General features: G+C 34.5%; 1 protein-coding gene across 9 annotated transcripts in view; it reads left to right on the top strand.

Moving 5' to 3' along the window:
- LOC143237523 (regulating synaptic membrane exocytosis protein 2-like) overlaps nucleotides 1-16,775 on the top strand; it is a 66,706-nt gene extending 49,931 nt beyond the window's left edge. For 7 of the 9 annotated variants that reach the window (XM_076476889.1, XM_076476882.1, XM_076476888.1 and 4 more), the window contains exons 18-21: nucleotides 4,032-4,164; nucleotides 9,524-9,735; nucleotides 13,083-13,222; nucleotides 14,046-16,775. In XM_076476889.1, coding sequence (XP_076333004.1) covers nucleotides 4,032-4,164; nucleotides 9,524-9,735; nucleotides 13,083-13,222; nucleotides 14,046-14,225 — 665 coding nt within the window. In that variant the 3' untranslated portion in view covers nucleotides 14,226-16,775. Of the gene's footprint in view, nucleotides 1-4,031; nucleotides 4,165-7,632; nucleotides 8,233-9,523; nucleotides 9,736-13,082; nucleotides 13,223-14,045 lie in introns of those variants that run through there. The other 2 variants (XM_076476885.1, XM_076476890.1) reach the window with 2 other exon arrangements.
- The last annotated feature ends 514 nt before the right edge of the window (nucleotides 16,776-17,289 follow it).

The following is a 17,289-nucleotide window of genomic DNA, read 5'->3' as shown; positions in this document are numbered from 1 at the left end:
TAATTTTGATATAATGAGAATACTGAAACATGGTTAAACATAGATGGTTTTGATGACAAAAATTTCTTTGAAATACAGGATTATGGGCTGTTTCATAAGCATAGCAGAAGTGGATTAATGATGCAAGTAGGGTACCTCAGGACTCAGTTTTAGGACCTTTGGCCCTTTTTATTTACATCAGTGACACAGATGAAAGAATGGTTAATAAATTACTTAAATTTGCAGATTATGTAATGGTCTTGAGTGTTTCTCAGTATGGAGAGGGTGCTTTGATTTACAAAAGGATTTAGATCTTTGGGAAAATAAATAACAAATGGATTTTAATTATGATAAATGCAGGATACTGCATTTGGGCCATCATAATTTGAATCATAAATATAATTTGGATGGGAATAACCTTAACAGTGTAATGAAAGAAAAGGATTTGGGTGTAATGATTGACCAGCCACTAAAGCCATCCAAGCAGTGTGCTGTTACTAGTAATAGGATAAATATGATTTTAGGTTGTATCTACAGAAATATTAAATACAAGTCTAAAGAGCTTATAATTTCATTGTGTAGGTCTCTGATTAGGCCACATTTGGAGTGTTGTGTTCAGTCTTGGACTCTTACCATAGGAAAAACATTGAACTAGTGGGTTACTAGTAAGGTGTCTGGTATGGAGGTGTTGTCATGTGAGAAGAGGATGAAAAATCTCAAATTGTTTTTTCTTAAAAAAGAAAAGTTGAAGTGTTTAAGATATTAAAAGGAATTGATAGTGTTGATGCATCATACTTAACACTTAGAACAGTTGGATTATAGGACTCAAAAGTAAATTTGGCATAACAAGTAGCATATTCAGCTAAGACAGTTTTATTTTTTCTAACGTTGTGATTGGCCTTTGGAATGGGTTGCCTTCAGATATTGTGAAGACAGTGAATTTAAGTCAGTTTTAGAGTTCAGTATATGGATGATAAAGGCTAACTTTAAGATTTTTTTATTTATTTATTTAATTATAAATAGTTTTAACTTAGTGTGGAGGATGGGACAGTCAGGATGGATTGACAGGCCCCTTGTTGTCCTGAAACATTATGTTATGCTGTATATTAAGTTTATGCAAATAACAAAGAAATGACTCTGGGATTATATTATACAAAACTTATATTTAACTGAACAAACTGAAAATCTACATCAATGTTGCTCTTTCCAACATCTGGTTATCCCATTAACAGTTTTTCTTATATATTTATTAACATCTCCATAATAATCAGAAAATCATTAAATAGTGTAACTTTTACTAAATCTTCTGTCAAGATATACTTTATACTAGATGAAGTAGAGGAAACATTTAAATCTACATAGAATTTAAGTGGTGAAAGCTGGTCTGGTGTCTTCTCAAGACTTAGAGAATGTGTTGAAGAATAGAAGTCTTCTCCCTTTACTGTTTGTAAATTATGGCTTTTTATAGTTAACAAACATGGTGTTAGTGTCATCTAGGCAGAACTAAAATGCTAACCACAGCACATGTCTTAGGTTTTTATTTATTGTTGACTTTGTTGGAAGAACCAGAACTGTAACTACAACACATGGTTCCTAGATTCCAACTAGTTATTTCTTACGTAACTCTTGGGAATCACATGAAAATTGGCACATACTTTGTCTCTTACCAATTTTTATCCATATGGTACATCCTGATGTGTCTAGAAGACAGACTACTCAGCCTCTGCTATGCATGTTTTTTTTCCATGTAACCCCAGTCTCTAGAGGTCACCTTTTATCCTCTGATTTCATTATTTCCTTAACTCTGAACATGGTACAACATTTATTGATATCTTGATAGTACACAATAGACTCCATAAAGTTCCTGTTCATTTAATGGTGTCTTCTTTTTGCTTGTAAAATAAGTTCCATCTCCACACCATCCTGGTGGATGTGCCCCTGGAATTAGTTGGCATATTTTATACATTGTGAAGAACCAATTCATATCTTATAAACTGTGAAGAAACAGGTAACATAGCTTATAAACTGTGAAGAAACAGCTGGTATATTTTATATATTGTAAAGAACTAGGTAACATATTTTTTAACTCATCACTATTTTAACTTTAATTCAGTGTAGTTTAGACAGTTTTTAATATGTAGACCATTACTGTAAAATCAGTGCAAATACATTTTTATCTTTCATTACGTTGCTTATAATTACTTTTGTGAATTCGTAGTGTTAAAATAGAATTGGAATGATATTTGACCTCCTTCTTAATTCTTATATCTAAGTCCATTGTAAACATTGACGTTTGCAGCGTAAACGTACTTCAGCTCGGAATGTGTATCACAGTGAAAATATTACTCCTGTTAAGTGTCGCTACGTGGTGTATTGGCCAAGCAGTGTATCATCTGATTGAGAAAACAGCTTGGCTGGGGATGTCCCAGTGTAAGTCCGGTATCTCAAAAGCAGATCATTTGTGGCTAGTTAAATTTCTGTAGCATATAAGCACTCACTGTAACTGTATGGAAAGCAATGAAAACTTATGCAAATTTATTTTCTTTAACTGTGTTTTATGTAGAATGTGTTTAATGTGGGATGCCAGTCAGCTTATAAGGTTGGTGTTTGTGATTTAATATTTATCACAGCCACTTGGTCTTTTTTATAAATTATCAGTTCAAACCATTTTTAAAATTCCAGGAATATGAAAACAAAAAAATAAACAAATGTGACTTACACACTTTGTATAACAATCAATAACTTCTATCATCCCTAACTTTACATTAATATACATATTTGTAAGTAAGACTGTTTTGTTATGACGAGAGATGTTTAAATTATAAATTTTGTAGACTGTACCTGTGTTTCTTTCCTGTAAAATACCAACATCAAAATGTGGTAATTAAAGGAAAAGTCATGTGCAACTAAGTATCACATCCAAGGTCATTATTTTACTTAACACAAGTAATACTTTGAAACATATGTACCAAAGATGAGATAGTCTGTCATTGTGTCTCTTCTGTTTGTTAACATTTTTACTTTCAAGTACATCTGTAAGAATTTTTTTTACTGTAATCACCTTCCCTCTCCCCTACCTTCTATCATATTCTCCCGACCTTTAAAACACATTCTATGAGAAAATCATCTATTTCCTTTATAATTACTTTCATAACATATTCACATAAACCTTTACTTTCCTTTGTAATTACTTTTATAACACATTCACATAAACCTTTACTTTCCTTTGTAATTACTTTCATAACACATTCACATAAACCTTTACTTTCCTTTGTAATTACTTTCATAACACATTCACATAAACCTTTACTTTCCTTTGTAATTACTTTCATTGCACATTCACATGAACCTTTACTTTCCTTTGTAATTACTTTCATAACACATTCACATAAACCTTTACTTTCCTTTGTAATTACTTTCATTGCACATTCACATGAACCTTTACTTTCTTTTGTAATTACTTTCATAACGCTTTCCATGTAAAGGTCTAATTTCCTTTGTATTTAATTACACAATGCATTTTAAACTGTGAAATTCTCTATAGTACAACCTAGAATTCTGGATTTCCAAACGTTCTGAAACATACTTTATTAACTTCTGTTAGATCCAACAATACTGTTCTTCACTGGAAATGTAAACCATGATCATATTTGAAAATAAATATTGATTTTCTGAGAAGGCTGATAAACTTTGACATAAAAACTCATTTGATTTTCATTTGAAGTATAGCCTCACATTCCTCCTGAACTCATAGAGAAGTATTAAAAGCTCAAAGGAGATTTACACATTCTCCATGCAATAATAGACATTTTAGAAGCTCCAAGGAGTTTTGACGCATTCTTCATGGGATAAGATGGGGATTATGAGAAAATTTTATTTCATGAAGTAAGGTGGCTGTCCTGACTTGTTAGCCAAACAGTGTTTCATGTAAACTAACTTTTTATTCTTAGTTTCTCTAGGTGAGTCCCCCTGGTGGTAGTAAATAGAATCAAGCATGACAGAGTTGAGTGCATGGACTATTTTTGTGTTATTGCTGTTTGTTTGTTTTGCAGAAGAGACTGGTAGAAGCCATAATGGTTGTATCAAGAGATCTTTAGTTTTGCATACAAAGTCACCATTATCCAAAGAGACAAGTAGAAGTTCCATGAACAGCAGAGCTAACAGTTTAAGTAATGAAAAGTCCCTGTAAGTAGATGTCCCTAGTTTATATGAAAGATGTGTTGCTTTGTGTTTTTTTCTTGTTAGTTTTTGTTTCAAATAATTAAGTAGAAGTTTTGAATTCAGTTTAGCATAGACACTTTTAGCAAGTCAATCCAAAAATTGCCAGTGTATTATTTTCTAAATAAATTGCCCGAAATTTTTCTTATTAAATTATTGGTTATGTGACCTCTAGTATCATGTAATTCGTACACACACAAAATTAAACAGAAATTTCATCAACATTGCAATTAATTCTATAAATAACTAATAAGGTTTTCTGTGAATTTCACATAGAAAATCAGTGATTTCGAGAGATTGTTTTAGCCTGTTCTTTACACTGGATGTTGTAACAAGTAAAAACACAAAACTTCTCAATTTAATGCATTTAGTGGGATTGATCATAACGTTATAACGCCCCCACGGCTGAAAGGGCGAGCATGTTTGGAGTTATGAGGATTCGAACCCGCGACCCCCATATCACGAGTCGAGTGCCTTAACCACCTGGCCATGGCGAGCCGCAGGTTTTGAACTTCGTCGGTAATTTGAGGGCTGAATATTATTACCTTAACTGTTTATGTTGTATTTCCAACTAAATCTGGTGCTATAAGGTTCTATACCTGTTCGTTTTAAAACATGGGTTTCTAGATTTGGCATTTAAACACACACGATATTATAGTACCTATCTATCCATATCGTTTATGCTCTCATTCTAAAATTTGTTACTATGACAATGAATATGGCCTCGTTCATGCATGATACACTATTTAATTTAAGCATTTTTTTCTCTCTTTTAATATTGTTTTTGTTCATTTTGAATAGAGCATAGAGTATTGATCGAGCTCTTTCGAATCAGTTTAAAAACTGAGAAAATAAACCTTATTCAGGATAGCACTTTCACTAAATGTAATTTATTCGATTTGTAATTGTGGCATGCTTGCTTTTCATTTCTGTTTATTGCTCTTTGTTTCGTGAATTTTGATGTGGTATATTACAGTTATGGAATAGAGTGTTGTGTAAATTATCTCTGTATTGTGTAAAAGTGTTATGTAAATTATTTCAGCTTGATGCTGATAACCCCACCATCAGAGCAACAAGAATTCAGTTTGTTTTTGTTCATAAATTTTCTTACCAAAAGCTTGTTTATGTTTCTGACGCGGCTGAAGGTGACGTTATTTTAAAAACATTGTATTTTCCTAATAACTTTTTGATTTTGTACCGATAAGGGACGATCTAAATTTATTTTTTTCTACTTTACAACAACTAAAATGGTTTTGCAGATAAAAAGCTCTTGAACAATGAGAATGGCCCCTTTGTTGAAGATCCTGAACTTATAAGTTGATACAATGTTTTGTTTTTATCCTCACGTTCCACGTGGGTTCAGATAAACAACCAGTCCATTCTACAACTACACGTGATCCACATTTGCAGATAAAGTTCACCCGATTTGTTTCCCCAAAAGTTAACATAACCAGAACAACTTTTACTTATGGGAGATGTATATTTTCTTTCCATTTTCCGTGCTCCTTCTATCGATGTAGTATTTGTAAAGATTTATGTAATTATATGTTAACGTAAACACTAGTTTGCAGTAAGAGAAAATGGTTTTTAAGAACCTATACTTTTCTTCTGTAAGCCATTTTAACCTCGCAGGGAACCTAGTTTACTGCTGTAACCCGAAACTTTATTTCTCACCTGATGTGTCTTCTACATTTTGAATACGTTTACTTTCCATATTGATAACAGCCCGTTCCTTTAACCCAGTTAAATGTACTTTGATATTCCTCTCTGCTTCATATTTCGAATGTCATGTATTTGTAAATAAATGTGTGAGTTTTCAGTAAATTCAATTGGCAGAAATCTTCATTTGATCGCAAATAGGCCTAGCGCAGAAATAGCACACATTTCGTAAACGGTTAATTCGTACAAGTAACCGTTTCAAAATCTTAAAAAAACACAACACAAACTCCATCATTAGCATGTCTTAGATTCCGAAACCTATACTGATGTGAACATACCAGATGACAAAACTGTGAAGTTTCGCCACACTTAATAATGTGTATAAATATATACTTGGTATACCGCGTCATCTGTGTTACTGCTCGTTTCACAGTCAATTTTTTTGTCGTTGGTTAATGTTGTACGTTTTGTTTGTAATGTCAAGTTCGTGTTCTGATTTTCTGTCGCTCGTCAAAGAGCTCATAAATTAGTTTGAAAGCTTCTGTTCAAAAAATATTCTTTGGAGTCCGTCAAAATTTATAAAGTTAATGTGATTATTTGAAGATTTTTTTCTCCATAATATTAAATGGTTAAAATTCAAGAAACTTGTGTAAATATTACAATCCACAAACGAGCAACGTTTTTATAATACACAATTATAATCTTTATTTAAATCAGCCAACTGTTGTAAAAGTTTTTCTACATGTTTCAGTGTGGTTTTATGTCATGTTCAGGCGCGTGACAAACAGTAGTGTAACGTGGGAGTAGTTTTGGTTTTACATCTTACGACCCCTGATGGGGCTTGTGAGGCAACCAGGGGTACTCAGAAACTTTTGTTTCTCTTCAATTCCACTCCGGAAATAATGTTTGGTTGTGATAAATGAAGATAACATATGGCCGCTATGATATACTGGCACTCTGCAGTAAATTTGGCATTGATATATTTGATTGTTAATTGATTAGGTGGCTGTTAATGAAGAGATGGCTTGGCTTAACGATGATGGCGACTTGGATGTTAACTAGGTGGTCCTTGGATGGCTACAGAGACCAAGAGTGTGGTGAGGTAGCGAGTTCCAGAATTAAGAATATATGAGTTTGGACGTGTTGAACTATCGTGGAAAGTGAACAACTAGGTCGTGGCTTTAGATTAAACCCGTTAACTTAATAACTTAAGCATTGGTTTAGCTTTATACTTTTAACTTTATGTAAGTGGCTCCTTTTCAGAGCAGTGATCAAAAGATCTAACAATTCCAGGCTAATAATTTTGCTGGGGGGGGGAATACCCAGAGAAAACGTACTTTCACGGCTAGGGTGCCGAATGAAATATTCTGATCGTGTCCGATGATAGCTGTATGGAAGAATAAATATGATTAATATATACAAGGCTATAAACAGATACTAAAGAGGTGGAAATGACGGGAAGAGTGGGTTATCGCCCTCATAAGCCCAGTTATTCGACTGGGTCTGGCGATTTGTTAGACTCGGTGTTGTTTACGTGGTGGTAGTGTCCGAAAATGAACGAATGATTCAGCTTCAAATTGTAAGATTGTTCATCGGTTGGTGTTTTTTCCTGGCCTTATTGGAAACATAGATCTGGGTTTCCCGATTAGTTTTTGGAGTGGACTCGGTGTCTGTAGAGGCCTGCTCTGTCAAAACGTGGGTCTGCACTGCTTGGGTTATGGTAAGGATTATCTTGAGGTGTCAAGATGATTTTGATTCACTTGTTTTCTATTTCAGACAGATGGCTATCGTCGGTCTGGGTGTTGTTGTTCTTTACCCGTGGAATGGATGAAAAAACATTGGTGGACCTGTAGTTGCCATAAGAATTCATGTTGTTGAAGGTGATGGGTGGCAGGCTTGCTATTAGTGGTGATCGATGGCAGTGGCGTTTAGCTCTAAAGTGGAAGAAATGAAAGAAACGACCATTAGTTGAGGTGTGATCGCCTACTTGTTCGAGATGGTTACACCACCCTCACGAACTGAGTCGGAAGAGCAAGGCTACCATGATCGGATCCGATGGACAGCGTGAAGTTTCGATTTAGTGGCTGCTTCGAGTGAACGCTGGATATCTGTTGGAACTTGGAGAAATAGAAGGATGGAAAGAAGAAGAAAAAATATTAATTCATCTTAAAGCCGGCATTCCCAGGTTTACATAGTTAAATAAAGTCGGCCAGGGTAGAGGACTGAAGAAGGTTTCAAACAATTTACTATCAAAACCAGGCCCATGTGACTACGAGTATACAATCCAAAAAAGAAGATCACGCCATCTACATGCTTTCTTATTTTCTAACCCTAGAACGGCTAGGTTGTTACAACTGGTAGGATTGATTTGTTTCAACGTGGTGAGTTTTCATATTCGGTAGTGAAACCCGAGGATTTCCTAAACAAGGAGGTTATTAATTAGTATAGATATTAAGGTGTTCCTTTATATAGGTTTAATGTTGGTTTTAGTTGTTGTATAAGTAGTGCTTCCTTCACTTTGAGTTTGTTTATACTTGTTTCTCTACTTTAATAACCTGACATCTAACTGCAACGCCCCCTACAATTCCGTACTCGTTTATACTCTCGCCCCTAAGACATGTATGTTCCTGGCAATGGTCAGTTGCAAATTTTCTTTATTAACCTGAAGATGACCTAAGAAGGTCGAAACGTTGTTCTGTACTTTATTTTAATGAAAGTACTAATACCCATACCAGCCATCTTGAGAATACATTTGTACATGGAGTGGGTTTCCGACTTCACGAATTACTTTCCTTTATGTTCTTGTCGGCGAAGGACATCCACAGTGAACAAAATTAGCGCAGCGGTCGTTAGGACATTCCGCCATTTTCATACTTTCTGATTTGTTAACCCTACATTCTTATTTAAGATCAAGTTGTATTTGCTGTGTTTCGTTATTTCAGTGGTTTCTGTAATATTTCTAACAGTCATATTATTCGATTGAGTCAAAATTCTAACTGGATGATTTTTCCACTATAATTTACACGTTTAACTGCTACAGAGCTCCCATTTTACTTTTTAAAAAATCTCTTAGATTTCAGTTGTGTGCTACAAATATTTGCTCGTTTGAGGACTTTAATATTTTAATTTTGTTCAACTACATGTTCAGTGATCGTAGGACAAATAAAAAATAGAGGCTCATTCCTTCTTTTATCTGAATATTTTTTCAGTCTTATTAATATCTGTTGATATTATCCAGTCACAGATTGATATTTGTAAACATAATGAAGAACTATGGAACTCTAAAACTGTCTTTTACTATTTGTCTTTTTTTTCTATATACTAAGAATACAGTAATTAGAAAAATTAAGCAAACTAGTGTTATTCTGTTTTATCCCAATCTTCCATTGTACTTACAAACATATATCTATGCCGCTGTATTATTTACTTGTTTCATTAAACGTTATTGAAGTATACTACTAAATGTATCGCTGTTGTATAATATTTTGATAGTGTTTGCACAAAGTTACAGAGAACTTTAATGAAAGTTTGTAATAATAATATAAAAAAATCGTAACCGTTTCATTAATAATAAAGTTACACGTATTTTATATTTTATCTTGAATTCATTTTGTTGAAGTTCTTGTTTTTAAAGAAATTAAGTATTTTTATTATACAACTCTACTAGAAAAATGCCAACTTTACGTTTGACACTAGAGGGCGAATATTCCACATTTGTGGAAGGTCTGGGACCGGGTCAGTTTGTTGGTAGGCAAGGGTTAGCCTCTCCGTACTTAGGAGATATACAGCTGAGTATCTATGATAGAAGAAGGAATCTAGAGGTTGAAGTTATCAGGGCTAGGGGTCTTCAACCAAAGCCAGGAGCTAAAAGTTTACCAGGTCAGTGGTGGTATAATTGTGGATGTTAAATAATAAAATTGTATTCTAAACTGAATTTTGGAGAGATTGTTGAATTTAGTATCAGTGTTACCAACCACCAAGAAAACCATATGATCTTAATAAATTTTGTTTATATATATAGTTTATGTGTAGATCATAAAACGTATTTGAGCCGAGTATTTCTTCACGTTTTGTATTAGGTTTCCGGTAACAGCAACCCTGCAGCCATGTATATTAATATAATGTAGTACTACATTTTTTACCTTGAAAAATGTCTGTAACGTCATTGGTTTTCAGATTTTAATATTTTACTAAACTGAAAATGTTGTTTTTTTCCGATAGTTACTCACCTCTTGTCACAAAAGGCGCAGATAGCGTAGTTGCTTTGCGCCATAAACGCCAAACCAACGCCTTATCACTAAAAGCTTTTTCGACTATACTGTCCTCTATCGGCGCACATTTTCTATCACCATCAGCCTTGGTACTCTCGCGTATGTTAACGTGAGATATCTAGTGATTAACATGCACGTTATTATGTAGCATCCCTTCTACAGTTAGGGGTGCGACACTACAACTATTGTAACTAGCGCCCCTATGATCTTATAGCTGTTAATTACTTAGAGATTAGTTAGATTACATAAAACACACCAGAAGTGGGGAGGACAGGTGGAAAATGTGAGAGGAGGTAAGAATATACTAGAAATACATTTTCACTTTAGGAAAATGTTAACTTCTGATATGATCCAAGTGGTTAGGGCGCTCGACTAGCAATCTGAGGATCGCGGGTTCGAATCCCCTTCCCATCAAACATGCTCACTATTTCAGCTGTGGAGGCAGGACGACGCCAAGGGGGGCTTGAGCCCCCTAAATGAGCGAAGCCCCCTCAGCCCCCAATATTGTTACCTACATATATTCATAAAATATGTAAAACACAGTTCAAAATAGCACACCTTTCTGAAATGTACCTTGGTATTTATATTATTATAATTTACCATCTATACTTCATATTGATGTCATTTTGGGAAGCCGAAGCCCCTCCACAGTTTACCTCAGCCCCCCCCCCAACGAAAATATCCTAGCGCCGCTACTGTGTGGAGGAATCGTAATGTAATAGTCAATTTCACTATTGATTCGTAAAAGAGTAGTTCAAGAGTTGGTGTTGGGTGGTGATGACTAACTGGTAATCGGATAATGGTTGGGGACGTGAAAAGATACCAAGACATAAACAATTGGAATAGTCACCAAGGAAGGGAACAGTACATACCCCAACCCAGGGGTGAAAAGATACCAAGAAATAAACAATTGGAATAGTCACCAAGGAAGGGAACAGTACATACCCCAACCCAGGGGAGAACGCTAATCCTACAGTTATAAATGATCTGTATGACAAGCCAGCACAATAATTTTAAGGCAGTATCCCAACACAGAATGTAGAGTGGCTTACACCAGAGATCATTTAACTTGCCTGAAGATGTATGAGGGTAGCGATGAGCAGTTGGAAAACATAACCACTTACTGTCCCTGTAGAGCCAGAAGAAAGTGAATCAGAGCCCAATAAACTGCTAAGAGACCAGAGAGATGGAAAGACAAGTGGGATCCAAGAAAGACCACCAACCTAAAAATGTCCTGAGTACCCAAAAAATTACCCCAACCATAAATGGAAGTACTCATAAAAAAAAAAAGACATTATGCACTCAAGGAAGGCATATTCAAAAAGGTGTTGGCCAAATCCATCCAACAGAACTAGGTCATTTAGGAAAGATCGATGAAAGAAGCCACCAAGTGATCCCAAACAAACCCACAGAAGACAGCTTGAGAGGACACGACCAATCGGGATGAGATCTTTCTGAGAATCGTCCCAACTCTAAATAAAAGAAAGAAAGAGAGAGAAAAAGTCTGGGCCTGAGTGAGTAGGAAATACAACAAAACCCAAAAATAAATGAGGTATTGCATAGGGTGAAGAAAAAATGTTTCACCCTTCATCAACCAACCATCCCAAGTTTCTACTCCTAGGATAAATGAGTAAGAAAGGATGAACTTGTAACTAAGCCAAACATCATTGCCATGCTGGAAACGAACAAGACAGGCAAAAATCCAGACCACCCAAATTGTAAGGAACCAAGGAGACGCCCAGCAGAGGTGTCAAGATTGATAAAACACAACCTCTATAGACACAAAGAAGAAAGTCAGAATGCAGAGGAGAAGTGAATGAGAAAAAATGACACAACACCCTCGTTCCCCAACCAGGAGGGAAAACCAGAAAAAGGGCTAATTATTACCCAATGGTGAAATGTAGAAAGGTTAATAAGTAATTCAGAATTGGCCAATTGATGATAGAGCTTTGGTCTCTTAACTGTGAAGGGAAAACAAACAGATTATAATAATAACTCCAAATATAGGAATCTCCTCATATCCTCGTATCCTTACAAAGTAAATCCCAAGCCACCTCCTAAAACCTCTGACAGGAAATCCCCGGGAGGAGGAAATTTCAAAATAAAACAAGACCAAATTTAACCATCTTTGAATCTAAAGATCTGTGAGAAATTATCTCCAAACGTGAGAAAAGCAGTTAACACTGTTGTACAATATATGATGAAGTAAGAATGAGTATGTTGTTGAACAAAGGCACATTGGGTCAGTTGATGCTTCTACCATGTGGAACCAAACCCCTAACCCTAATGTTGGAATTCTATATATATAATGTTGTCCCACCGAGGGGACACGAACTGGCCCGAATCGCCCTGCCCCAAAGTTACCAAGACCGCTTATTGCTCTCAAAACAACGTTAAGGACTGGACAGGGGAAGAACGTGGACAAGGGAATGTGGAAGAAAAGGAAAGCCATCCGAAGTTCCCGACATTGGGGAATGTTCCCCAAAAAACACCGGGTACAAAACAAAAGTACCATACATAAAATCGAAGTAAAGTGGTTCGATCCCAACAAAGAGACAAGCTACACCAAGTTCTAAAATCCTGAAGAGGAAAGTCAGAACTATGAATGCTAGATTATGGTCGCGCAAAGTACGTCGAGGTATGCGTATCCCCGAATTTAACTGGACCCCAAAACTATACTTGGGGTCTCCAATAACCTGAGGTATTCAATGAACACAGAGAAGGACAGGAATAGAAAAAAAAGAAATGGGAGGTAATGCGAGCAAGCGGGGAGTATCAAGGCTAATTAAACTTGCGCCGCTAGAAAGCGATAGTAGTCGATAAAGCTTTTTTGTGAGTGAAAAAAAGGTAACAAATCGTATCGGAGTTTTATATTTTTGACATAACTTGATTAGCATTTTCATGTTTCTAAAATAGCGATCATACGTTGTCTTTTTTTTCTTCTTTTTTTTTGAGCTTCGTACGTGAAAATATACTTAGTACTGGGAAGCAAGTGTCTTTCCAAAGCTAAAACTTCAACTGCGAGAAGAACTTTAGATCCATTGTTTCAAGAACAGTTACACTTTGATGAAGATTACAGAGGGTGTGTGTTGCAGGTAAGGGTTTTATAAAACTATAGAAAACGTCCCTATTGTTAAAATAATTATTTCATGAGCCGTGAGAGCGTTATAATGTGACGGTTAATCCTACTATTCGTTGGTAAAAGAGTAGCCCAAGAATTGGCGGTGGGTCGTGATGACTAGCTGCCTTCCCTCTAGTCTTACACTGCTAAATTAGGGACGGCTAGCACAGATAGCCCTCGAGTAGCTTTGTGCGAAATTCCAAAAACAAACAAACAAACGGTTTAGTTTGTCAATTTAGTATAAAAATGTTCTTATAGTACACTTTTGCATGTAAAATTCAAGCGAATCATTAGACTGTAAAGGGATGAGTTATTGACTGGCGCGTCATCTCGAGTTTCGGAAAAAAATGTTTTCTTATAACAAAGCCACATCGGGCTATCTGCTCAGCCCACCGAGGGGAATCGAACCCCTGATTTTAGCGTTGTAAATCCGGAGACATACCGCTGTACTAGCGGGGGCCTGGAAAAAAATGTATTTATAAATGGTAAATATTTTTTACACTGTTCGCTACTGCAGTATGGCATTACAGCCAGTTATAAATCATTTACTAGTTCTTTCAAGAGTGCAACTTTTTATATTATTCCATTGAAAACCTTGCACATTTCAGCTTTAGTGTAATCACTATTGTTTCCATAATTTGTCAAGTATCTTATTTTAAACTGTGAAAAATAATCGCTTAGAAAAATTCACATAATTCTTGTAATTTTCGTATCAGTTAAAATATTTCCCTTAAATCTAGATAACTATTTAAAGTTGATTTTTAGTCAAGGACAAAGCACTTCATTATTATTTACAGGTTACTATATGGGGTGACTATGGACGATTGGAGAAGAAGGTACTAATGGGCGTGGCCCAAATCATGTTAGATGAACTAGATCTTTCTGATATTGTGATCAGATGGTATAAATTGTTCCATCCTGCGTCTCTTGTTAACCTTCCAGGAAATTCACAGTCGTCAATAGATAAATTTGGTTAATTGTATTAATATTAAACCTGGATAGTTAAGAATGTGTGACAGAAGATAACGCCGACCTGGTGACTCCTTGATGAACTTGTACTGCTGCAGAGAGCGTCATTTATTTTATCTCGAACTGTGAACGTCTGGATTGGACAGACACAAAGAACAACTAGACGCCTTAATTAAAACGTTCTTGGTTATTTCACCGTCGTATGTTCCTCAGCAAATATACATCACAAGATACGTTATAATAATTGCTCAGTTCTACTTGTAAATTAATTATTTTCACAACTTGCATATGTAGCAATTCCACCTTTTCGTTAGAAATATTCTTGGAAACGTACACAACTGTTATTACCATGTTAATATTTTCAACTCGTTAGAAGAAAAATGTACGCTTTAGAATAGCGATTAGAATATCTTATAATTAATATTTCTCTATATGTATCACATTTTGACTGCTGGAAATGTAAAAATATAATTATATATATTGGAGAGTTCCTGTGTATATACCTATAAATGTATGTGTGTGTAAATAAGACTTCTTTTCGTATGCATTGAATCACAAAGGAATGATATGATTGGCTAGTATGTGGACTCGGATAATCCATGTTGTGGCTTTGTACTAAGACTAACAAACGAACATACTGAAAATAGATTGACAAAATTTCCCATCTTTTATGATTGGTAAAACTAACAATTATTTATTGTGTAACTTGTAGAAACATAAACAGTTTGATTGCGTTCAAGTGCATACACTTTCACTCGTGAGGGAGAAAAATATGTTAATTATGGTACTGTGATCAACCTGTATTAAATATTCCAAAGATTTCAATGAGTATGAGTTACTTAAGGTACTGGCTCACTTTTGTTACACGGGAACTAATGTTTTGCAGTCGCTACATACACACGCTCTGCTTTTGCCTAAACTAATTTTTTTAATCAATTCGAAAAAGCTAGAGGGCGCTATTGAATTAATATGTAAAAGCTGGAATTAAGGTAGTATAATGGTTATAATTTTGGCTTATTGTCTTTCAAAATTAGGTAATATTGTGATTAATGGGTAATTGTTTTACTATGTGGATTTATGTAGGTAGATTAGTCACTGAATAGAGAGCTTATCTAATTAATGAATACATCTAAAACAAAAACTGAAGTTAATAGTTTATATATATATATATATATATATATATATGCTACTATTTCGTTAGTTAACACTAACATTCGTATATTTTTAAGTAAAAGGTTATAGAAGCATCTATCAAATGGTTTCTACTTTGTTTTAGGCTTAATATAAAGGGAACGAAATATCACATTCTTTTGAGATTTATCGTATACAATTCAGAACGTGAATTAATGAATAATTTAATATACTACAACTGGTGTGTAGTGACTCTGGTATGAGTTAACATCTGTCAAAAGTTTTAAACTGATAAAAAGCTCCTATGAAGTGATTGTATTTAATGTATCGTAAACTAGCCCATAAAAATTAAAAATTAAACTTGGAGAGTATGTAAAACTAGTTGTTATATTGTTTCCCAGAAATGTATTATATAATCTAATAAGCGTAAACACACTTTTATTATAAATATAGTTTTGCAGTGTAAGCTTAGAATTTGTATTTAGGTCCAACCTAAATATCTCATTCTTGTCACACCTTATAAGATATTGGGACTACAGCCAGTAATATCGTTAGCAGTGACGATACCCAATTGATTTTTATTAAAATATTTATATAAACAACTAATTGTTATATGCAGAAACTGTTAGTTTACACCAAGATTGTGTTGAAAGTGCAAAAATCTGTACACACACACACAAAACGAGTATTGGTTTTGAAAAAAAAAATCTATTTAATACAAGTCAAAGAAATTGGCAGGGCCTGGAGACAGCAGTATAGTAAGAACTAACCATAGTCATCATTTCATTTATTGTATGGTAACTTTTAGTAGGTATTCATTTTAAAAATCTGATCGTCTCATTTTTCACATTTTATTTAAACTGACAAAAGGCAGTAAAGGATCTCTATATATTAGTAATAACGTTTTGGAATCTAGTGTTTGAATCTTAGCTTTCAAGTTGTTTGACTGACAAGATTAAATCAGCATCAGTGTTAACGATTTGATCAGTTTCCCAACCTATGGGACGAGAGATGTACGAATATTTCGCCGTTTTTATCTGCCCCCGACGATTAATTATAATCTTTTCGCGATGGGCAGGTCTGAGTGCACATATCACGACGTTTTAATAAATTACATATTTAGAAAGTGAGTAAACTGTGAGTGTAATTAATATTGGCAAAAGATCTACTGGAGTGTAGTAGCTTTTTAGTTGGGAAACAATGATTTATCGTACTGAAATATTAAGATGTTCGCTGCCATCTATTAGTAGTTTATTAAACCATTTTCTATCAACTATAACTTTTTTAATTTATGATATTCATTAACTTCAAATACCTTTTTTGGTATTTTAAAATATCTAGTTGTTATTATAAAGTTATAGTCCAAAATGTATTATTCCATGCAAGCAATATGAATAAATATTCTAATTAAAACGTTTTTAAATATATACCAAGTGAACTTGCAAATCGTCAGGAACGAACATTTGATATTGTTATTCACTTAATATTAGTATAACATATTTCATTTGAAAGCGCATCAAATAACCGTTGTCAAACAATTACCTTAAGTTATTAAGTTTTAAAGTAAGAAAATAATATTTTGGTCAACCATCCTTTATCACCATAAAAAGTATAGAGTACTACATTTGGGTTTGATGACGGATATTATTATTGGAGGATATGCATATTGAATCACTGTGTTGGAAGAGGAGAGCTCAGGAGCCGCACAAACCTGGGATGATTCTGGGTGGTGATACACTGGATGGTTGATTTCTTTTGGGACTTAAATCTTTTTAAATGACTACAAGTATGAAGTCTGTTTAATATTAACTGAAGAAGTTAATGTTAGTGTGGAAAAGAAACAACCAATAATTAACAAAACAGCATTACCAAAAAAAAGTATAGTTGTTAAATTTTAACAGAAGATTGTTTTTATTATAATACACTCTAGTATCAAACAAA

Source organism: Tachypleus tridentatus, chromosome 13 (assembly GCF_004210375.1).
Source record: "Tachypleus tridentatus isolate NWPU-2018 chromosome 13, ASM421037v1, whole genome shotgun sequence".
Classification (NCBI taxonomy): domain Eukaryota; kingdom Metazoa; phylum Arthropoda; class Merostomata; order Xiphosura; family Limulidae; genus Tachypleus; species Tachypleus tridentatus.
Note: the sequence above shows the minus strand (reverse complement) of the source record. Positions and strands in the feature narration are given on the sequence as shown.